The following is a 26,327-nucleotide window of genomic DNA, read 5'->3' as shown; positions in this document are numbered from 1 at the left end:
AAAATACACATCAATAGACATAAATAAATAATAACTTTCAGCCAATGGTCTAAAAGTTCAGCGGCAGCGGTTTGGAGGCTGCCCCGCGGCGCGGTCAGACACATCAAAGGGCCAGGCGTGCCCCCTTTGCGGGCATGGAGGAGAGGGCCACGCCCTCGTAACGGCAAGCCCCTGTGAGGTCACTTCCTCCTTTCCCTTCATGGCTGACCCTCAAGAGTTCCACCTACTTCTGCCCCTGAAACTGACCTATCCATAGATTCTACACAAGACAGTATGTTTTTGTTTGATTCTATGTGTATCTGCCCATATGTCTTTTTCCATCTCTTTGTCTATCTGTCCATCAGTCTTTGTCCTTCTCCGTCTCAAACTTGATATTTTTGTCTTATTTAGTATTTCACTCTCTCTGACTTTCTGAAGTTGCTGAAGGGTCACTTAAACTTCGGATCGCTCTCTCCATATCGCTTGTGCCTATCGGCTGGTTTTTATCGCTACAGTGCAGATGGCACATTTCAAGCCAAAGATCGGTCAATGTGCCCAGGTGTTTTTCCCATTTGAAAGCAAAAAGAAACGACTGTTTACGGCCACAATTTTTTATAAGGGGATTACGTAAAGCGGGGATCATCGACTAGATTCAGCCAAAGGTCGATTTGTAGAATGAAAATTGACCGCAAGAAGCCCAAACAGATACAGTGAAAAAATTGTTTTTATCCCCTGCTGATTTTGTACATTTGCCCACTGACATAGAAATGATCAGTCTACAATTTTAATGGTAGGTTTATTTGAACAGTGAGAGACAGAATAACAACAACAAAATCCAGAGAAACGCATGTCAAAAATGTTATAAATTGAATTGCATTTTAATGAGGGAAATAAGTATTTGACCCCTCTGCAAAACATGACTTAGTACTTGGTGGCAAAACCCTTGTTGGCAATCCAAGAGGTCAGACATTTCTTGTAGCTGGCCACCAGGTTTGCACACATCTCAGGAGGGATTTTGTCCCACTCCTCTTTGCAGATCTTCTCCAAGTCATTAAAGGTTGAGGCTGAGGTTTGGCAACTCGAACCTTCAGCTCCCTCCACAGATTTTCTATGGGATTAAGGTCTGGAGACTGGCTAGGCCATTCCAGGACCTTAATGTGCTTCTTCTAGAGACACTCCTTTGTTGCCTTGGCTGTGTGTTTTGGGTCATTGTCATGCTGGAATAACCATCCACGACCCATTTTCAATGCCCTGGCTGAGGGAAGGAGGTTCTCACCCAAGATTTGACGGTATATGGCCCCGTCCATCGTCCCTTTGATGCGGTGAAGTTGTCCTGTCCCCTTAGCAGAAAAACACCCCCAAAGCATAATGTTTCCACCTCCATATTTGATGGTGGGGATGGTGTTCTTGGGGTCATAGGCAGCATTCCTCCTCCTCCAAACACGGTGAGTTGAGTTGATGCCAAAGAGCTCCATTTTGGTTTCATCTGACCACAACACTTTCACCCAGTTGTCCTCTGAATCATTCAGATCTTCATTTGCAAACTTCAGACGGGCATGTATATGTGCTTTCTTGAGCAGGGGGACCTTGCGGGCGCTGCAGGATTTCAGTCCTTCACGGCGTAGTGTGTTACCAATTGTTTTCTTGGTGACTATGGTCCCAGCTGCGGTCCCGTGTAGTTCAGGGCTGATTCTTCACCGTTCTCATGATCATTGCAACCCCACAAGGTGAGAGTTTGGAATCTGATTGATTGCTTCTGTGGACAGGTGTCTTTTATACAGGTAACAAGATGAGATTATGAGCACTCCCTTTAAGAGTGTGCTCCTAATCTCACCTCGTTACCTGTATAAAAGACACCTGGGAGCCAGAAATCTTTCTAATTGAGAGGGGGTCAAATACTGATTTCCCTCATTAAAATGCAAATCAATTCATAACATTTTTGAGATGCGTTTTTCTGGATTTTTTTGTTGTTATTCTGTCTCTCACTGTTCAAATAAACCTAGCATTAAAATGATAGATGGATCATTTCTTTGTCAGTGGGCAAATGTACAAAATCAGCAGGGGATCAAATACTTTTTTCCCTCACTGTATGATATTTGACTAAAACATACTAATTTCAAACCTTGCTTACATTTGTATACGATCACATATACAGGTAACTGCCAAAATAATGGAAACACTTGAGTAAATGAGGGATACAAAGTACTGTATATTGAAAGCAGGTGCTTCCACACAGGTGTGGTTCCTGAGTTAATTAAACAATTAACATCCCATCATGCTTAGGGTCATGTATAAAAATGCTGGGCAGGTTATTATTTTGGTCATTATTTGGGCTATCATGGCTATAGGATAACAATGCCTTCATCCATAGGGCACGAGTGGTCACTGAATCGTTTGATGAGCATGAGAACGATGTAAACCATATGCCATGGTCGTCTCAGTCAACAGATCTCAATCTTAACACTTATGGGAGATTCTGGAGCGGCGCCTGAAACAGCGTTTTCCACCACCATCAACAAAACACCAAATTATGGAATTTCCAGTGGAAGAATGGTGTCACATCCCTCCTCCAGTAGAGTTCCAGACACTTGTAGAATCTATGCCAAGGTGCATTGAAGCTGTTCTGGCCATGGTGGCCCAACGCCCTATTAAGACACTTTATGTTGGTGTTTCCTTTATTTTGGATTTGGCAGTTACCTGTATCTCTATTATGGTTGGGAATACTTTGGAACAGATTTCCATGATTCAAATCACTTGGAGTTGATTTGTTGGTGGTTTTACAGTATTTTATGTCCAACAATAATAATAATATTTATTTATTTTTACTTTGGATGGCTGATGTAAAGGAACATATAAACCAGTGGCATTGAAACTTTTTCACCTGGGACCCCATTTCTTCCCGCAAGAATTTCTGTGGACAATTGTTTTTGCAAGAATTTCTCATGACCCCAAACAACCAAATCCAAATCTAATGACAACCATGAAACACATTTTTCTAATAAAACTTCCCTCATTTGGAGATAAATGGAGGAGGGCAGGAGGGAGAAGACAATACAAGCTTCATCTCACATTCAATTTGATCACTTACACTAACAGCAAGTGCATTCAGGTGCAGCAACACCTCTGATCTTACAAACTCCCGTGGTTTTTATCAAACAAATAAATAAATAAATAAACAATGAAGATAGACGCGTTTTCTGGAGTAACAAGATGCTAATGCATTCTGACTACAAAGCATTTTAACTGTAACCGTGTTTTGGATGTCAAACTCCTCCTAAAGCCCACGGTACGAAGGAGCAATGGAAGATATGAGGTGATAAGTATTTAAAGCCATATGACTCATGGAGGAATAAAAACTGAAGCATTTACCTGCAGCTTAACTGCCTCCTACCAGCTTAATGATTTCAGAGGAAATGGTGTCTCTTAAAATAACCACGCAAGTTGGGCCTCCTGAACTTTACGGTATAAAAATAACACTGGCGTCGCTCTGAGGATAACGAGGGCCTGTCCTACTGAGTTTGCTTGTTGTGTTCGTTAGAGCACTGTCATCGCCATCTCTTTGTCTTAAGCATAACTTTTGACAGGGTTTCTGCTTTAAAAAACAGACTATTTTAAGCTGTACTTAGAGAAAATAGGCAAAAGACCAAGAGGGCTGGTTTTCCAACTTTTTCTTACTGTTGAACTGGAAACCATTGATGATAGTATTTTTTAATTGTAGCTCATAAAAACTAGCTCTACTTATCAAATACCAACAGTGACTCATGTGGAGACAGTTCCTTAACATTGTTTAAGCCACTAATTATTCACATCCTTGTGTAAAACTCATGACCTAAACAAATGTTGACTACACATATTCGCTCCATGGGTCAACACGGGGTCAGCTATGTGGTTAAGTCTAAATCAGACACTCATATGCACAATGGGTCTATAGTGTAGCCCTAACTAAGTGTATGTCCAATATTATGTCATAGAGACCATGTATGAACTTTAATGTTGGCAATATCTCAACTATCCTAATTACAACTCTAGAAGCAATGCTACCCACCATGCCAATACTGGCTCACTTTTAGTCATCTTACTAACACCAACTTTATTCCACACCTTTTTATATTCTTCACTATATACCACTTTTACATTGGCCAAACATGGACAAATCTGTTAATAATAGAGAACTAGCTTTTAAAATATTGACATGGTCCCTATTAGACTATCACTGTCCAGTCACGTAGCCAGCCCGGACGCAGGGCGGTCATGCTCTTTGGAAAGTGAACCGTGTGGGTTAGTTAACGATATGGCTATAGCTCTTCCTTACTGTGCTCATAAAGTCAGAAGAGTATCCATCTGCAAACTCTACTGTACAGCAAGCACTGGGTTGGGCCTTGTGTCGCCACACACACTGCGTCGGGAGCGGCGTGGCCGTCCAAAGAGCAATGGCCATCTGCCACTTTGGCAACTCCACTACAGCTGCCAGCTTATCCCTTTCACAGAGTGAGCTTTCCCTTACAATTGGCTTTACGCAATCAATACAGTCAATATAATGCTTATAATAGGGTTGGGCTCAATTCAGGCTCAATAAGGCAGTCAACTCAGGAAGTGATTCAAATTAATTTTTTCGATTATTGAATTGTAATTTTTGTTTACTTCCTGATTTGACTGCCTTCAATTCGAATTGATCCCAACCCTGGTCTCTAGGTATTTCAGTTAGTCACTGACATCCATTCAACAGATTTTGTGTTAGAAAAAGAGGGTATACAGAGGTATACAATACAGGATACAGGAGAAGGGTTGTATTTCTGTTTTAGGGGCAAAAGGAGGTAGGGAAATGTAAAGGATTAAAGTGGGGGTTACTTACAACAATGTGTGCTGGTGACGGGGACCGGGCATCTTTAAGTGCTTGTCTACTTTGAAGACTTCCGTGGTTAACATCTAGCAAGGGCCATTTCATCTGTAGGTACTGTATGGTGAGAAAGAAACAAAATGGACAAAAAAAGAAATACATGTTACCAATGCATAATGTTAAAAACCAAAACATTAACACAAAGGAATCAACATTCTAAATGTGATCACATGATTTAGAAAGTAAAAACAAACTCAAAAGCAAGCAGATGGGGATCCCAAAGCGGGTGACACACATGATGGGTTTTGCCTCATAACATTATGTTTTCGGTGTCATATTAGTCAGAAAAAACTACTACAGTAGATTACATATTACATATTACATATTACAGATATGTTACATAAACATTAAAAAAGAGAACTACATGTCCTAGTAGTTTGAACGGGATACAGTAGTTGTGTTGTAGGGCATCCATTCAAGAATTAGAACCGTTCCAAATCTTAGGTAAGCTAAATCACTGCTTATATGCCTGAGAAGGCTACTGTACGTGGATTATGGGTTTAGAATGATTTGATGCCATAAATGTGACCACTCTGAGATTCCAGGTGACTTGAATGACTTTTATTGGTCAGCCTCATAAAACCGTGCACTGTGGATCCACTGGCCGCTATTATGGGTCTGAATCCACCTAGTGACTGTCCCAGTGAATGATTGATTTGGCTTTATTAGGCCTGAGTGACACATACACAGAGAGCGAGATTGAGAGCTAGAGAGCGAGAGAGAGAGAGAGAGAGAGAGAGAGAGAGGGAGTGGGGGGTGAGGGGTGAGAGAGCGAGAGCGAGAGCGGGAGAGAAAGAGGGGGAGCGAGAGAGCATGAGATGAAGAGAGAGAGAGACTTACACGAGACATAGAGCATTTTCTCATAAATTGGGTAGAGCCCTTTAAATCAGATGACATGCCAATTGCTTTGGCGACATAGTCTACCATATTTAGTTTCCTGACGAGGAAGGAAGGAGGAGAAAGAACATTCCTCCATAAGTGTTAAGAATTATGAGCTAAGCCATCAGGGAGAGCAAAGTCTAAACCACTGTAAGACAAACTTTACAGGGGCAAGACCATCATAAAGAAGAAGCCTAGCATCTTAAGTATTGTGACCAATATCTTCCTTGTCAACAGGTCATATTGACAAAAAGTACCTTAAAAGGATTCAAGGATACTCATATAATGCAATAACATTATAATGCAAAGCATAATTTCCCCCCGATCATTCCACAACCCACAGCTGAATGTTTTCCCTTCTAGACATCTATTTGCTGTGCCTGCTCTTTGCTATAGCTATAGCTCCTACTCCATTCTGACCCAGTGATCCTAGGGGATGACCCTGCTATCGGCTGTGACATAGTCTCCCTAACAAATGTCAAGGCCACCTAGTCGGAGGGGGTACAAACTGAGGTCACCTCAGCTGCCTGCGCTCAGAGAGGGCCCCCAACATTAGTTAAGTTACTGGGGGGTCAACAGGGTGAAACAGGCACTTATTGTACAGTGTGAAAAATAGAACTACTAAATATCAAAGCAGGGCACACTGTGTAAGACCTTTCCATACCACTTACTGAAAGAGAGTACATTCAAATAGGTAAGCAAACAATATGTCCAACAGTGACAGGAGGTCCCTGAATTTGCAGGTAGGGCTGTGCACACACTGATGGGAATGCGGACAGTCCAAATATTGAGGGCAAAATACACTGTCACAAAGAACTATAAAACCCTGTACAGTTGATGTACATGTAACATGAACAACAACTAAATATACACAGGGAGAGCAACAGAAAACGAGCGCAACAAGGTCAGATAGGAAAACAGACTCCAAGCCAATAAGACAAAATGAAGAGAGGAAAGAGAAAAGGAGTGAAAGAAATATGGGGTCATTAGTAGAGCCGGGACGATCATTAGTATCATGGCAAGGAAACAAAACACAAAGCAGATTTAACTTCTTAAGGAAAACAGCCCTAATGTTGGAAACAAACATCACTATGTGTCATCCAGAGTCACATTTATTTATTTATTTATTTATAGCACATACATACATACAACAGGTTTTTAAAGGACCAAAGAGTTTGGTCTGCTTCGTGTTTTCACTTTTGCCATGGATTTTATTTTTTTACAATACTGGTATCGTCACAGCCATGGTCATTAGAGTTGGCTAGTAGAAACACAAGAGGGTTATGGACTTGTTTCTTAACCTTGAGACCACAGGCACTGCTCTCTCTAGCGTCAAGGCCGGCGCATCCGTAAAGTATGCCGCCTCATAGCACACTGGGTCCCCCCCAAAGGAAAATTCTGACAAGTCAAGTTGGCCTTGTATCTTGGCCTCTGATGCAATCGGAACATCAACCGCTGGGCTAGCTAGGATTCTGGCCAAAGAACTCATCCAGAGCTAGAATTGGAATGTTGTCATTCCATCTACGTCTGTGTTCCTATCCTCCTATCCTCTAAATAAAACAATCACAATGGCCCTCCTGCTGCCCTGATATCCGATGACAACAGCTCCTTTCTTGTAGCCTATTCAACTACCTAATCAGAGCAAGTCTCTGTCCTCTAAGTATGGGCCTGTGCTAGAAGAAATATGTACACTTCAACACTGTTGCTGTGTGCATCTGCCTGTCTGTGGTTGTTACTACATCTGCAAGAGTTTGTGTTTGCGAGCATGTGGCACGTGTGTATTTGTGTGTGTGCTTGTGTGTGTCACGACCTTTCCTGAGACCGTGGCTAAATCAGTGGTAATTAGCGGAGAGTTCACCACGGGGTGCATTGCTGTGGCTTGTGCTGGAGGGAGTTATTGACTCCCGTCCTCTGGCTGGCTCCACAACCACTCATTTATGACCCCCACAAGGCTTTTACTGCAACTGTCTTTGTTTGTGTTTGTTTGTGCATCGAAGGGTGGAAAGTACGACTTGTAAAGCTCCAGTGTTGTAGTCTTGTGATTTTTACAGACCACCCATATTGGGTATTAATTGCCATGAAGGGGGGTGGAGTGTTGAGAGTGATGGTACCACTGTTATCTATGAGGTAACTCAAGACAGCCTATACTGGTGCAAGAGGGGCTGGTGGATGGCAGGTTACGAATTCTGATTCCAGTCATGGGAAGGTCTTATCATATACTAGACTTGCCAAATTATTGTCCAAGTTGAGCACACAGATGCACACAAATATTCAGACACAACCGCAGGGAGGCCTTCAGTGAGGGGACATCCCTTAAGCCTCTGTCTTGAGGTGGTGGGTGAAAGGTGACACTCCAGAGTGTGGCGCTGAAGCGGAGAGAGGAAGAGAGCACATGCCCTAACAGGCGGCTCCACTTCAGCCTGCTATTGCAAATGCTCTCACACGCTAATCCCTCCTGTAGGTTTTACAAGCATGCCAAAGAGAACGGAGCCCCGGGGAGTGCCAAGCTTTCCGACCACACCTCCACCTCCTCCCCATTTACCCTCCTCCTTCCCTCCAACTCCTACTGATGGATGCGTCGCCTGGGTTTGAGTAGGCCGTGACCCCTGACCCCCCTTGGCCGCCCGGCTCCTCCTCCCACCCATAAAAAAACTCCCCCACTATTAGGGCCACCTTGGTAACTCAAGAGCCATTCCAATGTGACAAATTGCTTCGGCGTTCCAGGATAACTCTCTCGCCCCCCACCTCTTCTTCCTCCCTTTACACCCATCCCCCCATCTCTCGCCCCTAAGAGCCACCCAGAGTACACACTGTACATCAGGGGCTTCCCCCTTCCCTCCCTCTCGCTCCCCCTCTAACCCTCTGCCCCTCCTCGCCTCGCCGGGCCCCACAATGGGAGCTGAATGACTCAATTGTCTCTGATGAAGTAAAAGACAAGGGAGTCCTCTAAATCCTTACAGAGGGATGAACTCTCCCTCTCTCGCCTGGAGATTTCCCATAGTGACAAGCAAACTGGCTAGAAAGGGGGTGAGAGTGAATGATAGAGGGAAAGAGGGTGGTCTTAAAAAATAGCCCCAAGCCCCCACATTTCACTACCAAGGTCCAACTGCTGGACTGTCTGCTCACCATATTTGAGTGACTGATGCAAAAGTTCAGCTTGGCATGGTATGAGCTGCTGAATGTGACCCAGACACACTAACTTTCATCACAATGCAAAGAAGCTGAGGCTAACCCAGTGCCATCCGTTATACAGAAGGACACAGAGGGAGACAACAGAGTGCATTGTGAGTGCTCACACATCCTCCTCACATGTCCACACCATAAGTTGGGTGATAGAACTGAATATTTGATTTGGAATATGAGAGGACTCTTATTTCAAATATATAAAAAATAGGCTACAAGAACATTTTAACCTGAAATAGTTTGATACATATGTCATTAACACTAGTCTAACGCATAATGTTACTAAAGCACTCCCAAAATGTATTTATTGAAAAATAAGCTAAGCAAATCAAATCCATTAAAATATTCTGATGCACAATTATTAGCTATAAACTATGTATACTGAGTCAGCTACCCTGAATTCTGGAGGTGGTCAATGCTGTGAAACCTGTTCTTGTTGAAACCCCATCTGACGTATTTATTACAAGCAACCCGAGCCTCGGCACATACCGACTTGTTCATATTGTTTTGGATTAACAGCAGAGGCTTTTCCCCAATCGGACAAATAGGGCTCCTAACGTGCCAAAGTGGCTCGGAACCCCGGGAATATTCCCCGCGGGACTGCGAGAGAGGATGAAGTGAATCTCGGTCTCAGGCCGAACGGGGTCCAGAGGCATTCCTGACACATAAACAATGTTAGGGGGAGATCGACGGAAGAGAGAGAGAGCGGGAAAGAGGGGCGAGCAGCTCGAATTTACAGCCAACATATGGAGCCTGGGTCTTGCTCTGGAGACCTCGGCAGATCCCCGGCCCATCTGTGGCCGTGTGGGCTGCTGCCTCATAGTGCAGCCATGACACAGCCACCACCATCCAGACATACAGTAGTAGCAGTGGGCGTGTACCACACACACTGACATGTAGGCTACAAGGAGCAACACATGTGCATTCACACAGTGACACATGCATGTACACATACACTCAAATATATATATTTTTTTTAAATGGTTCATGCTTTGAAAACAACAGGTTTAGACTAACAATGAAATGCTTACTTACGGGTTATTTTCCAACAATGCAGAGTTAAAGATAATGATAAAGCTACCTGCATGCACAAAGAGACACACATGTTCACCGCACACACACACACAAACACACACACACACACACACACACACACACACATTACTGAACACATGCTCACACACAGGAACACACTGTGACTAACTGTTCATCATGTTCAATGACACCCTGGGGACAGGGGCCCGGGATCAGAATAACAGCTTGCAGATTACACCAAATCAAACAACACATTTAAAAGAGCTTTATTTGTGTTTGCTGTGCCCAAAACAAGTGAGAGACCGAATCGAAACAGAGTAAATCCCACTATCCCAGTGCCCCAGTGTCAAGTCCTATTGGGGTTGAGTTAGACTAAAGGTCTGAGAAAGAGTATTGTTTAGTTAACTTCATGTTCTTCTAAGGACAGCTGCTACATTCAAATAATACTTGAAAATGATGCGCAAATGTGTTTCCTTCTTGACATTTGTGGGTTCCTTTGTCTAGGCCACAGGTGCAGGGGTTAAACATACACCCAATTGTTGGGGCGGGAACAGTAATTTTCTGTAATTGGGGGGAATAATGCAATCCAGATCCTTTGAAATCCCCCAGGTCAAAAGAGAGACCTTTTCCCAATCTATAGGATACACCACACATTTGAGAAGGAAGAAGAGCGATATAAGCAGGCAGAAAGTGAGGGGAGTAGAGGGAAGAAAGTCCAACCAAAACTGAGAGAAGGTTAGTCGACGAGAGAGGGCTCTTCATGACTGATTTAGTTCTTCTAATACACATTTTATGAGTAAATAAAAAAAGTCCCACCAGCTCTGATAGCCAGAGGCGTTTTGCAAGCAGGAAAATAAAAGTGGAATGTGGGAAGGCCTGGGGTTTGTGTGCCCTGGGGCGGGGAAAGGGGTCCGCTGGGCCTGTATTTACTCCAAAGCCCGAACCGTTAGGGGATTCCACAAGGCCCTGACAGCGCGGCCGTCGACCCACTCCAACCCCCCCACCCCCCCTTCTCGCGCAAGATAAACTCAACCTGACACTTTTATATGGATGTTTTTTTATGCCCCCGGTCCCGCCTCCTGCATCCTCTAAACATATTCTACGGACTGTCTGAAAACAACGTGGCCAAAGCCAAGCTGGTTTCAAAAGAGTTTGAGACATTGTACTCTTCAATAAAAAATGTTTATTTTGGAATAGATTATTTTCTTTGTTTTCTCAAAATGTGTCCCTGAACACTTTCCTTATCTGTCCTGTTCTGGACGTTAACTCTGGTCTCAAACACGGGTTCATGAGATATGTGCAGTCTTGCTCCTACACTGTTTACTTAACAGGTGTGGACAAAATGCGCTATTCAAACACCAGCTGATTTGCTGGAAAGTTTCTAAAGATTGCGCAACACATATTCAACTAAACTAAGGAATGAACAAAAATCAATAACAGCAGTAAAATGCTCCATTTGAAAGACAAAAAGCATCTGAACCAATGAGAAACCAAACTGATTGGCTGATGGAGCTGGAGTAATCCAATCCCACTTGGAAGAAGAAAGACCAGTCACAGACATACTGGGGCACTCACATCTTCTCCAAGGATGTGACATCACCCCAGACTCCAAATTCTTGGTGGATTTACGGCATACAGACTCAGAAAGTAAACAGTGTTGTATTTCTCTGACTCCCCCTGTCTCTGCCTCCATGTCATTAAGGGCATCTCTGGGCCAGTCTATAAATAGAGCTGGGAGGCTAAGGACTGCAGGGCCTGCTGTTCCTCCGACAGACCCGGGACACTAATGAACAGCACAGGCATCTTTAACATCAGGCCTTCCTGGCTGGCTCTGCTCTCAGGTACTGCTTCGATCTCAGCTTCTGTCTCCAGTTCTCTGACTGTTACTTCTCACGTTTCTCCACCGCCCATCTCTCAATGTCAATGTCTATGTCTGGGCCTCTTCCCAGACATATTCCAGCAAATAGTAAATACACATAATTTGTAAACTGTATGTCGCTTTGGATGAAAGCATCTGCTTGATGACTGTACTATTATTCTTGCAACACTAGTCTACAGAAGCCCAGAGCAACATAGTGAGTGTGGGCAGTGAGAGAGTGAGATCAGGGCTGAGATGAGAAGTTCAGGTCAGATCCAAGTCCTGCTGCCCGGTGGATTCTCGTACATACTGACCTACTTAGCGGCTACGTGAGCTCAGCAAGCTAGCACAGCAGGTGTGTCTGAGCCCCTTGTGCAAGGAGCTCGCTCTGTGGTAGGAAAAGTTTGGGTAATAGGTGCACATTGTGTGTACATGCTTGCCTTTGTTTAGGAGAAGTGGTAATATTAAAAGTATAAAATAAGAAGTTGAAGGTTAAGCCAGAGCCTTGGAACCTCTACTTGCAGCCACCTTGAGTAGGATGATGATGATGATTGGCTTTGTGATGTTGGATGGATATCACCCTGACACAACAAGAAGGTTACCTGTTTATTTAGGTATCTATATAGTTCCATGGCCGTCGGGTTGGAGAATAATTATATTGAAACATAAAGGGAAGAATGCAGGTTCCTTTAGAAGAAGCCTACACTCACCTTGTAAAGAAATAACATCCTTCAGATAGAGAACATGCGTACACACACACAACACACACACACACACACACACACACACACACACACACACACACACACACACACAGTACAGTACAGTACAGTAGTGGCCAATGACACGTGAGAATGACACAAATATTCATTTTCACAAAGTTTGCTGCTTCAGTTTCTAGATATTTTTGTCAGATGTTACTATGGAATACTGAAGTATAATTACAAGCATTTCATAAGTGTCAAAGGCTTTTATTGACAATTACATGAAGTTGATGCAAAGAGTCAATATTTGCAGTGTTGACCCTTCTTTTTCAAGACCTCTGCAATCCGTCCTGGTATGCTGTCAATTAACTTCTGGGCCACATCCTGACTGATGGCAGCCCATTCTTGCATAATCAATGCTTGGAGTTTGTCAGAATGTGTGGGTTTTTGTTTGTCCACCCGCCTCTTGCGGATTGACTACAAGTTCTCAATGTGATTAAAGTCTGGGGAGTTTCTTGGCCATGGACCCAAAATGGCAATGTTTTGTTCCCCGAGCCACTTAGTTATCACTTTTGCCTTATGGCAAGGTGCTCCATCATGCTGGAAAAGGCATTGTTCGTCACCAAACTGTTCCTGAATGGTTGGGAGAAGTGGCTCTCGGAGGATGGGTTGGTACCATTCTTTATTCATGGCTGTGTTCTTAGGCAAAATTGTGAATGGTCTCAGGATGCTTTACTGTTGGCATGACACAGGGCTAATGGTAGCTCTCACCTTGTCTTCTCCGGACAAGCTTTTTTCAGGATGCCCCAAACAATCGGAAAGGGGATTCATCAGAGACTTTACCCCAGGACTCAGCAGTCTAATCCCTGTACTTTTTGCAGAATATCAGTCTGTCCCTGATGTTTTTCCTGGAGATAAGTGGCTTCTTTGCTGCCCTTCTTGACACCAGGCCATTCTCCAAAAGTCTTCGCCTCACTGTGTGTGCAGATTCACTCACACCTGCTTGCTGCCATTCCTGAGCAAGCTCTGTACTGGTGGTGCCCCGATCCAGCAGCCAAATCAACTTTAGGAGACGGTCCTGGCGCTTGCTGGACTTTCTTGGGTGCCCTGAAGCCTTCTTCACAACAATTGAACCGCTCTCCTTGAAGTTCTAAATGATCCGATAAATGGTTGATTTAGGTGCAATCTTACTGGCAGCAATGTCCTTGCCTGTGAAGCCCTTTTTGTGCAAAGCAATGATGACGGCACGTGTTTCCTTGCAGGTAACCATGTTTGACAGAGGAAGAACAATGATTTCAAGCACCACCCTCTTTTTGAAGCTTCCAGTCTGTTATTCGAACTCAATCAGCATGACAGAGTGATCTCCAGCCTTGTCCTCGTCAACACTCACCACACACCTGTGTTAACGAGAGAATCACTGACATGATACCAGCTGGTCCTTTTGTGGCAGGGCTGAAATGCAGAGGAAATATTTTTGGGGGATTCAGTTAATTTGCATGGCAATTCATCTGATCACTCTTCATAACATTCTGGAGTACATGCAAATTGCCATCATACAAACTGAGGCAGCAAACTTTGTGAAAATGTATATTTGTGTCATTCTCAAAACTTTTGTCCACAACTGTACATACACACACAAACCATCAAAGGCTTCAACATACATACAGTACACACACACACACACACACACACACACACACACACACACACACACACACACACACACACACACACACACACACACACACACACACACACACACACACACACACACACACACACACACACACACACACACACACACACACACACACACACACACACACACCTTGGAGCAGTTTAGACTCTATATTCATGAGGCCCATTCCCTATGCAGGCCAGAGACCCATTACCAGGGCTCCAGCTCAAAATCCAGAATGGTTCCAGGACGGACACATGAATGGTTTCAGGACACAGGCATGGAGCCCTACACCTCCAAAACTGTGAAGACAGTTTGCGCTACGGCAGCTGCAATACTCTGTACTACAGTTTTTAACAATCACTTTGGCACTAATTTCAGAACCGTGTGTTCATTTTTCAAAACTCTAGACACAAAACGCAAAACGGTCATCACACGGTCATCACTTCAAAACATTGCATTGTGCATTCATATCTTTAAAGAAACCTTGCACTTGCAGAATCATGGGTTCAAATAACTAATTTATCATGAAATACCATAGGAACATTAATTTAGATCACCCACACACAAGATCCCAATAGTTTCACTGTGTAGTTGTTCGTACAATCATTACATATTGTAGTACAAAATATGTGATACATGTTTCATTATGCTACTACACGTAAATACATCACTGTAAAAGGACTAGAAGAGAGAATACTACAGACACAGTGGAATCATTGAAAAAAATATGAAATTTAGTGATGAAATACAATAAAATCACAACATAGGTTTCTTTGAATCAAAGCAAAAATAATTAGCTACAAAAAAAATCAAAAACAGTTCGAGGTCAACTGCAGTATTCCTCACCTGGCTTACTGTAAAAAGCAAAACAAAATATTTTTTACTGTACTTCTATATTTCCATCAACCCTGTCTTGTGGATTTGGCCACAGGTTCTCATCCACATCACAATGGATGTTTTCATTAGCCAAACATCTTGGGAAGAATCTTCGGTCATGGCGAATCCAGGCCTGACACTGGTCTGCCGTGATGTCATTGCATGCGTCATCCATGGCCTGGAGAAGGGTGGCTTGTTCATGAGGGCGCCTCAATCGGGTTAAGGAAAGGAGAGTATGGGGGTAAGTACAGGGTGGTAAATTGCAGATGGGCCTGAAACCATGCTTGCACCATTTGAGCATTGTGGAACCTGACATTATCCCACACAATGACATAGGTCATGCCATCAGCTCTACAGACCTGATTTAGCTCATCAAGGAAGGTTACATTCGAACAGCGAATCATGTGGCTGCCTGCAACTCAATATGTAGAGTATATAGAGTAGAGAGCTTTAGATGTTGTTCGATCAAACATTAGAACGGGCAAGATGAGTAATCTAAGCAACTTTGACCATGGTATGATTGTTGATGCCACACATGGTGATTCCATCATCTCAGAAACAGCTGCCTTCCTGGGATTTTTACGCAGTACAGTCTCTAGAGTTTACAGAGAATGGTGCGATAAACAAAACACATTCAGTGAGCGGCAGTTCTGTGGGCAAAACACCTTGTGAGAGAGGTCATTCAAGCTAACAGAAGGGCCACACATGCTCAAATAACAGCTGTTTAAAACAGTGGTGTGCAGAAGGGCATCTCTTAACGTACAACACCGTGAATAATTCTGGCAGTTGTAGAGGCAAAAGTGGTCCTACCCAGTACTAGATAGGTGTACCTAATAAGGTGAGTGTACAGTAATGTCAAATCTGAAAACATGGTCTGGAAAAGTGGTACATGGGACCATAGAAACAGTGTCTAATAAAGAATGATGATGAAATATTACATCCATAGATAATGTAGTCCAATTGGTTCAAGTTCCACGGTAATTGGTGTCAATGGATCTCGTTATCCTGAAACTTTCATGATCTAAACATGGAATATTGTTTGTCAGTTTCCATAAAACTATGTGTACACATAAAGCTAAGATCATTTGTTCATTGAACTAAAATCACCTGTTCAAAATGACACAACTTAACATCAAAGTATTACCATTTCAAAATGCAATTCACACACTACATCTGAAATGACTGTCTATTCATTTCATTACAATGATCTAACTATCAATTGATACAACTGCTCAAAATTATAAGTAACTGTTGGGTATCCAAGCAATTGGAAAAAGTGTTATAGTTTTGAAAAATTGGCATTTTGATCATTGGTTGTGAGTTTTGTGTCTAGAGTTTTGAAAAACGACATCAAGGTTCCGAAATTAGTGCCAAAGTGATTGTAAAAACTGTAATACAGTATACTACAGAAAACATCTTCATACCTCCATTGACTGAGTCAGATTAAGCCTAGTTTAAACACATCGACTAATCTGCCGTTCCTGAGGGCCATATGATCTTACTGACTGTGATACAGGAATAATTATTTTTCATCCATTAAACACACACACACAATATAGCAGTAGGAAACTAGCTCTCCACTGTCGCAGCTTAATAAATAAATAAGTAATAAGGATGTGGTTATTGGAGCTCATTAAAATGGAGGAGGCTGCCGTGACAACAGGACCCCGGGAGGGTCAGGGAGGCTGCTACTTGGGCCGGGCTGTGTCTGCGTGGGTGTTTCTCCTTCCCGTCTCCTGTCCCTCGGTACCCCACCCAGGCGCCCCCGCCCCTCACCTCCAAATCAACTGCCAATGACTCCCCCCCTTGCACACACACCCCTCTCTGCCTTGTGCACACACACACACACACACACACACACACACACACGGCTAATTACAGCCTTGCTTAATCACTGGGTGATCTGTCTGACTCTGAAGACATTCTCCTTCACCACCGACACAAACATGGGCACAAAAGCCAATTATTGATGAATCTTTAATAAGGTATTTTACCAACTCCCTGTTTGGCTTTGCTGCAAATGTCCCTGTTTGGTTTTCCTAGGAGTTATCTCCCCCAGCCAAGGGAAAGGTAGTGGAAAGGGAGAAAGATACAGAGGACAGTGTGAGAAGGCCTGCTGTTTGTGACCTCTGCCCTGTATAATTTAAAATAAATAAATCATCTTAAAAATAAAAAAATATTCATTTTTGTCACCAATGAGCTGATATGCTGTACATCTGAAAACACTTCGTTACTCCCTTCTTCATACCTCTTCTACGAGCCCCTTAAAAACGGACAGAAATCCCACACCATGATAATACGTCGATAACGAGCTGAGGCCATCTATTGATCAGTTTCATTTTGCATCTATTAGCTGGGGAGGTGCGGCTCCGGGCCAAAGCGGGCGTTACACACACTGACAGCCAGGCTGGATGGAGATCCTTACACTGATGTTCACACGCTGTGATTGACATGGAGATAAGGTAGAGCTCAGCACAACCGCCCATGTTACAGCAGGCGGGCTAATGACACGTGTGAGTGTGTGTGTGCATGTGTGAGAGAGAGAGGAGAGAGAGCAGTCCACAAGTCTTTACTAATTGGTGCAATGAGACAGAGATTTTTTTAAAAGAGAGGAAAAAATATTTTCCCGTAGCGCCAGAGTCTCACTATATTATACCATTTAGCCCCTATATATCCTATATTCTCACTAGTTTTGTGGTATTTCACATGGCCACATCCAGAATTAGCTAAATTCTGAAATAGTTTTCTCCCTTCGAAGGGATCATTTTTGAGATACTGATGCTGATAATAAGCTAAGCGTTCATCATTAGATCAGTTATGTGTGGTTTACCAGTGAGTGAACACAATAGTGTGCCTCGCACGCCCATGTAAACACAAGACCTGAAAGGCTGGATGTTCTCCTCCCCTTAACACATTCTGACAGTTCTCAGATAAAAAAAGATTAAAAAAACAACAGGCAGATGAATACATCTGAACATGCGTGTAGCAAACAATATGAAGTATTATCCTCTCTTCTGGACCCATCCGCCAACGAGGCCCAGCATTGACGCAACCCACTGCAATATTGGGAGCTGCATGTCATCCACGCATTAAGAAGAAAATGCTTGGTCCTGGCATGGGCAATAATTTACACTGCACACCTTAATACAGAGGCTATGAATAAACCTATATATAAACCTATAGAGATGTAGATACAGATTCATGAGGTGCTTTTTGGTTCTTGTTGTGTTCCAGATAGGTTCCATAAAGGTTAACATGGACTAGAAAAAACCTTGACTACAAACTGTGTGTTTTTTGTCAGCTGAGGGAAGCAGTGCAGCGGCGGGAGGAGGAGAGAAAAAAAGCCCTCAGCCAAGCCATCAAGTTGAACATTGAACTTCACAGTAGTAGCTGCCTTTCTATGCCTCTCCTTTTGATGTTACCTCCAAAGCAAAGGATCAAAGGCTTGGAGTGTGGCGTGGGGAAGTCCCAGGCTCTTAGTCTGCCAGCCTGTGATATATGCAAAAGTCTACGCCAAAAAAGAGAGAGCAAGCTAGGCAGAGATAGGGGAGAGAGAGTGCGAGAGTGCGAGAGAAAGAGAGAGAGCGAGAGAGAGAGAGAGAGAGAGAGGGAGGGAGACAGACAGAGAAAGGGGGAGAGGGAGAGACAAAGAGTGGTGTGAGTGAGAGAGCAAGAGAGAGCAAGCTTGCAAGGAATGTGGCTAAATAGTATTTTTCGCTTTTAATGAACGGCGGGAGATGATGCAATCGGCTGCTTTCTCTTCTGTTGTTTTAGCTACAATGAGAGGTGAAAATAATGTGTGTATGAATCAGAGAATAGGCATTTGTTTGATACTAGGGGGGGGGGGGGGGGGGGGGGGGGGGGGGGGGGTACTGGCAGTGTTTGTTACCCTGCCCCCAATCCCCCAACCAGCCGTGTAGTACCTACCCCCAACCCCCATCGCCTTTCGAACATCAAGGGGGTGAGGCTGTGTCGTCTCTACATAAATATACAGTGTGCTGTTAAAGTGAGGACTACAGCAAACACAGTGGAGATGAAATGCACAGACACACACAATACGGGACATGGACAAACACACACACACAAAATGTAGGCTCAGCTGGGCCAAATACTGTAGCAGGTGTGCTGAAATTGTCAAACCTTTACTAGACACATACACACACCCTTTCCCCAAGGCTATAGGATTAAGAGGTCCAGCTGGCTGACAGCAAACCCTTCGTTCCCACGTATCCCGTCGATCTCCCCCCACAGCCCCTCCACCCCTGGTCTGCCAGCTAGCCAAGTCTGCGAGGAGGACACACCTGAACTTGACATCGATCGGCCCCAAGCTTTTGCTGCACACAGACACACACACTTGCGTGCTCAGACACACACAAAATCTAACCAAAGAAAAAGAGTGGCGAAAGGCAGAGGACACCTCAGGGAGGTGTATGGTTGAGGATGGATGAAAAGCAGGGCTGGGAATCACCCAATATTATCATGATATTTTGGTGTCGATAGAATATGTATTGCAATACCCACGATTCTCACAATTCTATATATATTATGATTCGATACTCAATTTTTGTTGCGATTCGATGTTGGAAACATCTTGCTCACCATATGTCTTCCGCAGAGGGACAAGAGCGAGCCATGAGAAAACTCGTTTTGATCAGTCATGGAAATAAAAGTGCTGAAAACAAATTGTCTCCCTATTTTTAAAAAAAGATGGAGAATAATCTATTAAGGAAAAATACTGGAGTTTTTGTGCAGGTACAGCCAACTAGCGCAAAAATGATAATGCGATATTGCCAAAACGATATGATACGATATATCTTCCAACATAATATCCTGATCCTTTAGTAAATATTTTCTTAACTCTATTTCTTGAACTGCACTGTTGGTTAAGGGTTTGTAAGCAAGCATTTCACGGTAAGGTCTGCACCTGTTGTATTTGGCACGTGACTAATAAAATGTGATTTGATTTTTGATCTGGTTTGATATGAAACTGTATCAATCTTTTCCCCCCATCACTTTTTCCCTCCTTGATTGGGAGAACAAGGAACCATCCTTGAGAGAAGTCTGAGAACCTACTATCCCTGCCATCCATGAACCAACTAGAACACTGCATAGCATACAAACAAACACATCAACAAGCAGTCTTACGCCCAACACACACATCTAAATGCCCAGCCAATATCAATGTCAGTTGTGTTTGTCCATCTACCCGTGGGTCACCGCCACAGCCCTATTCTTCAAGTTACAGATTCCTTAAGAGTCAAGGCCTTGAGAGAGAGAGTGGAGAAAAAAGACTGGAGGTACAACATAATGAGCCTGTTGTTGGAGGAATAGGAGAAAGTGAGACTGAAAAGAGGGAGAGAGAGAGAGAGAGAGAGAGAGAGAGAGAGAGAGAGACAGAGACAGAGAGACAGACAGAGAGAGAGAGCGAGAAGGGGAGAGGGAGGAATATATAACATGGCTGGATCTTGTTTCGCAACAGCTGCCAGGTCAATCTGGACTTTTTGCATTTCCATGTCTTTGTGTGTGTCTGAGTACGAGTAGGCCTAGGCAATGTGAGTGGCTGAATGTATAGGTTATGATAGAACTACAAATTATTCCCTCGCATCAAGTGCTAAGGTATTGTATGTAAACACAAAACAGATGGGGCACTACCCATTGAAAATGAGTAGTTGAAGGATAGGCCTTTTTTGCTATTCATTCACATGCAGAACCATTACGTCCAATCTACAGTATAAGACATTCAGGCTTTCATTGACCTTTAAAAAAAATAGTTAGGTTACGTCATTGAATTTCTTTGGGAAATAGTGCATACAGCAAGAGAGAAATGAAGCACACAAAAGTTAGGCTAGTGTTCAGGCTCTGTAGCCATACTAGAGCATATCTGAGTGATGGCTGAACTGTGGAGAAAATACAGAAATAGGTAGATGCACTAAAACAAAAAAAATAAAAAAAATAAGGGGACACGTTTGGGGTGTGATCAGGGCTTGTGTTGCTAAAGCTCGGCTTCAGTCTGCCTCGCCGTGATGGATAGCTAATGAGCGAGAGAAAAATCCATCCGATGATACAACAGAATACCATCGACAGGGCAGATCGCTAGCTCCCTCCTTATCAACAACGGGTTAGGGGGAAGAAAAGACAGGAGGATAGACGAGGACAGAGGGGGGAGGGAGAGAATAAGAAAGAGAGAGTGTGAGAGAAAAAAAAAATCCCAATGATGACATTAAGGATTTACTTTCAAAAGGACTCCCATTGATCTTTTTTGATAGACCTGCAATAAATCAAACCAGATTGACTCACATGAGGACGAAGCCTAATCCTTTAGTCAGATCCAGAAGAACTCCAACCAAACCAGCTGTTAATTTAGGCTTTACAAGATAAAGCAGGAGAAATCCAACCTGATGTACCCTAGGGCATGGGCTTACATCATCTCTGTAAAGCAATCAACTTATTGCCAGTTTCGAGAGGTAATCAGAGCACATACTGTGTGAGATAGGAGGGGGAGAGGGAGGAGAGGGAGAGAGTGAAGCAGAGAGAAAGAGAGAGCAGAGAGAAAGAGAAACAGATAGCCTGAGAGGCTAGAATAAATAAGCGCAGAGTACAACAAAACACTGAAATGGGATAAAAAAAGAAAAAAAGAAGGACCTCAAATTGAGAAACTGAGCCCAAATATTGCTACACTAGAAAGTATGGAGGGTTATTTCCAAATTGTGAATGTCTAGGCCTACCGCTACACAGGTCTATTGACTGAAACGCTGACTACGTGAAACAAAGTAACTTTGAAAAGATAACTTGAAGGAAGACGCTGTGTATGTGGGAGTACCTTTCTCCAATTATCTCTGGAGCAACAATATGAAACAGTGAGCGGAAAGTGGTAGGAGATGGCAACAGTAGCACTTGGGGATGATAGCTGAAGTGGAGCAGGCGGACTGCTGAAGGGGTAGCAGGCAGTGGAGGCCGCCGGCTCTATTTCTTGCCCTGAGCACCCTGTAATTTCCCTGGAGCCTCGCCCAGTCTCGGTCATGGTCCCCTATGGCTGGTGCCACCTCACCCGAGCCTTGCCAGGCACACTGTGGCTGCGCCATAGCAATTAAAACAGTTATTTTTGTTTCAGCCTTATTTTTCTCTCTCCCCCCTGACCGCTCCCAGCGGAAGTATTGCAAGACGCCATCCAGCCCACACTGGTAACATCATCTAATGTCTTTTTCAGCCATGCATCCTGTGTTTGTACGTGAATGTGTGTGTATGTGTAATCATGATATAGTTGTTAAGTTCCTTTTCTGACCTAGGCGTGTTACCACAATGGGGATGCAAAGAATATGCATACCATACACACACACACACACGCAGAGTTCACCCCTTGTCTCCTTGTCCTGTTTACTACATGCAACAAGATAAAATCTAAAATCCAATTCCGGGCCTTACAGGACCCTTCACTCTGGGATTTCAGAGGGGTGAAAAAAGCAGGCTCTGTAGTCTCTGGACACTGTCCAAGGGAAACTGATCCTCAGGAGTCAAAACAAAACCAGACGTGAAATCAGAGTTAAAACAGCTCCACCCTCGGCCCCCCTCAGCCCCCACTTCACCTCCCTATCTCTCCGCCCTCTCGTGGTTACACTGGATGCACACAGGGATCACCATGACTTTGTGGGGCTCCTCTCGCCCCTCCAAATTGAAGGAGGTTTTGGGGCTTTGACACGGACCAGTACTTGTGTGTATTAGTGGTGCGCGGGCCAGCTGTTTTTTCACCCGCACCCGCCCGCAACTGCTAATAACCCATCCGCAACTACCTGACTATATGTGATAAATTGAAAATCTGAGGCCCGCACCCGACCCTAACCCGCAAATATAGACAATGCGCTGTAGGCTAAAGTCAGAGACGGCAGAATGTTATTTTGACAGGACGTGCAGGATTTTTAAATATATTTTTCTGCTTATAATTTCAGACATTTTGGAAGGCTAGGTTAGTCAACTTGTCTATAATTATATACATGCAGCTTCTCTTCTGTCAGTATATGTTGCCCTACAAGACTAAATAAACCCTTGCTCACTACCCATTCCCAAAAGCATTTGGCGATTGGCGTGTAGGCCATTTGGCGCTCGTACAGTTAGGCCCGAAAGCTTAGGCTTATGCACTAATGCCGGATAGCCTAAAATAATGAAAGAAAAACCTCAGTGTAGCCTATAGATAAAAATTGCACAAGAATGATATATATATGGATTTTTAAGGTATTGTTTTCTCTTTATTCAACCAGCCTGCACACCCACCCGCCCTTGATCCACACAATATTCCATAACCCTAAACCTGCGGATATAACTGCAGGGATTGCAGATTATGAGTAAACCCGCACATCACTAGTGTGTATACAGGACACATCCGCCCCCCAGCCTGGGCCTGTGGTTCTGACAGCCCACTGGCCCATCCTACCACGGCCTCAAGGTCACACTTTTAATTACACAGAAACAGTAATCTCAAGAGACAGATGGCAAGCAGGCCGCCTCTCAATTACTTTATGCCCAATTGAATCATTACTGATGTTATTTGCTAAATCATGGCACACAAAAACACCACAAAACAGGATTTGTGCTACAAGTGTGGGGTGGGAGGGAGAAAGCAGATGTGCCTCTTGCCAAGCATCTGTGACGGAGATCAAAAAGGAATGAAGAATACAAGCACAGGACAGTGTTAGTTAAAAAAAAAACTATAATACTATCATCAGTGGCAGTGAAAATAGACCCTTATTTTTCATGAAGAAAATAATACATGGGCCTATGCAAAACAATTCGGCTCCCAACAGCCTAGTTTGGTAAACCACATAACAAGGGCAATTTAAAAGTGAGGAAAAGTGTTTGTCTCTTAAAAGGAGAGAGGGAAGAGAGTTTGGTTTACGGGTTCTCTCTGGGCCCGGCAGTTTGTCTTTGGGGAGCATCCCGGGACTCGGCTCCTTTCCTGAAAACTCAGCAGTGAGAGAGCTCCGCTCAGTGTCCGCCCTGCTGATGCTTCGCTCTTCCTGCCAATGGCTTCTGTGAACAATTAGAGGTCGGCTTTCCCAGCATCTCTGACCACAGCTCCCCAAGCATGTCAATCTCTAGCCCATCATTTCGAAGTGTTGGCTACTCAGATGTGCTTCAAACCAACACTGATGCCAACCTATATTGATTCGATATTGACACTATTGCAAATGCCAAAGCCAAAACCAATGAAGAAAAACACATCCTGGTTAGTTTAGGCAAGAACTTAATAGCACAAATATTGCTGCACCGATGCTCATAAATACTTGAACTTGAGAGATAAATGCTTGGGTCTGACTGGTTGTAAATCCCCAGGCTGATTGGCTGCTCGTTTGGTCGTTGGGTATATATCTTGTCCTGATTGGTTGCACCCTGGTGTGTCATGTTCTACAACATTTATTTGGAGCCTCGTGCTAGTGGGGGGTGCTGCCCAACAGGCCAGAGGAGGGCTATAAATCTGCCCTAACCATCGGAGGGACAAAGATGACATCAATGCAACAGAACATTTCCCCTACCAACAAGAACACTATGGCGACTCCCACCTCTTCTCCTCGATTAGAACAGAGCACCATGGGCTAAATCAGCACAGGAACTTTCAGGGGGATATATGAGACTGACTCGCCAAGTTGAGTAATTTAGACTGGGCCAAGTCTGAATCCATATACAGTATAATGGTTGTGAAAAATATCTGTCCCTCTAATGACCCTAATAAGACTGGCAGCTCCCCACTAAATGAGAACAGTTGCGTCTAGTGGCACGTCCTATGTTGTAAAACGATCCTTAGCATATATAGAACACTTCCAAGCTGTTGTTTTTTTTAGTCGGGGTGAGGAATTCTGTTGGCCTACAGAGCGCGGCCAGCAGTTGTTCTCCCAAGAGAGTGGTGTGCGACTTGGAAGTAGGGAGGAGGGGGGATTCTGGAAGATGGTTGGATGTTACCAACCACATGGCATGTTGAGAAATTGAGGGATTCGTAAAATATGGGGGTCTGCAAAGCGATGCCACAGGCCAAGTTACAGGATGAGGAGATGTGGGGGTGGTGGGCAGAGGAGGAGAATACAGACAGCATCCCAGGCAAACATAAGGCTGAGAGGAAGTAGTGTGTATGGCCCAATACATCACTGGGGCCAAGCTTTCTGCCATCCAGGACCTATATACTAGGCAGTGTCAGAGGAAAGACCAAAAATTGTCAGAGACCCCAGTCACCCAAGTCATAGACTGTTTTCTCTGCTACCACAAGGCAAGCGGTACCGGAGCGCCAAGTCTAGGACCAAAAGCTCCTTAACAGCTTCTACCCCCAAGCCATAAGACTGCTGAACAATTAATCAAATGGCCACCGGACTATTTACATTGACCTCCCTCATTTGTTTTTTTACACTGCTGCTACGCTGTTAATTATCTATGCATAGTGACTTCAGCCCTACCAACATATACAAATTACCTCAACTAACTTGCACCCCTGCACAGTGATTTGGTACAGGTAACCCCTAGATATATAGCCTCGTTATTGTTATTTTGTTGTGTTACTTTTTATCATTTTTTCCTTTCTGTTGGTTAAGGGCTTGTAAGTAAGCATTTCACGGTAAGGTCATATTCGACGCATTTGACTAATAAAGTTTCATTCGATTTTTTGATCTCATGCACATCCACTCCATGGCCCTGACAATAAAGGTTTCCTGTTGCAATCTCCAACTCTGCCATAGTTCTGGGGCTAAGGGTTTGGGGAATAGCAGATAGGTTGAGTACGGAAGATTCTGCTCTGGCAAGCTGGAAGGACAGGAGTCTACAGCTCCAATCACTAGGCCTATAATGCAAACTAACCCACATCCTTGGATTAAGTAATGAAATGCCAATATTGGTCCACAGTAGTAGCATCTAGCGGCCTGCTAACAACACTAATCCCTGCTGAGATTAGGGCGAAGAATTCCACCCAATACCTTCTCCTAACCCCACACCACAGCCATGGACTCCTGCCCTCCCAGCTGCTGTGTGTGTAGCAGGGTGGGCGCCATGGCAGGCAGCTCTGACACCTGTCTCGAACAAGTGCCAGCATTCACACAGTGACTCTGGTTTCCTGAAGCTCGCTGCCTGGCAGTCAGGTGACAAACACTAACCTACAACTCCTCTGACAGTGCACACACACACAGTAGGCACACACACAGCAACATCTTAACCAAGAGGCACTTAAGTGTGATCAAGACCACTTACAAAGCCTCAATACCATGG

General features: G+C 43.9%; 1 protein-coding gene across 32 annotated transcripts in view; it reads right to left on the bottom strand.

Annotated features, from left to right (window-relative positions):
• LOC110499059 (transcription factor 7-like 2) overlaps positions 1-26,327 on the bottom strand; it is a 98,724-nt gene that overhangs the window by 58,367 nt on the left and 14,030 nt on the right. For all 32 annotated transcript variants that reach the window (XM_036955891.1, XM_036955893.1, XM_021575923.2 and 29 more), the window contains exon 4: positions 4,832-4,933. In XM_036955891.1, the coding sequence (XP_036811786.1) occupies positions 4,832-4,933 (102 nt within the window). The remainder of the gene's footprint in view (positions 1-4,831; positions 4,934-26,327) is intronic.

Source organism: Oncorhynchus mykiss, chromosome 20 (assembly GCF_013265735.2).
Source record: "Oncorhynchus mykiss isolate Arlee chromosome 20, USDA_OmykA_1.1, whole genome shotgun sequence".
NCBI classification, from domain to species: Eukaryota; Metazoa; Chordata; class Actinopteri; order Salmoniformes; family Salmonidae; genus Oncorhynchus; species Oncorhynchus mykiss.
Note: the sequence above shows the minus strand (reverse complement) of the source record. Positions and strands in the feature narration are given on the sequence as shown.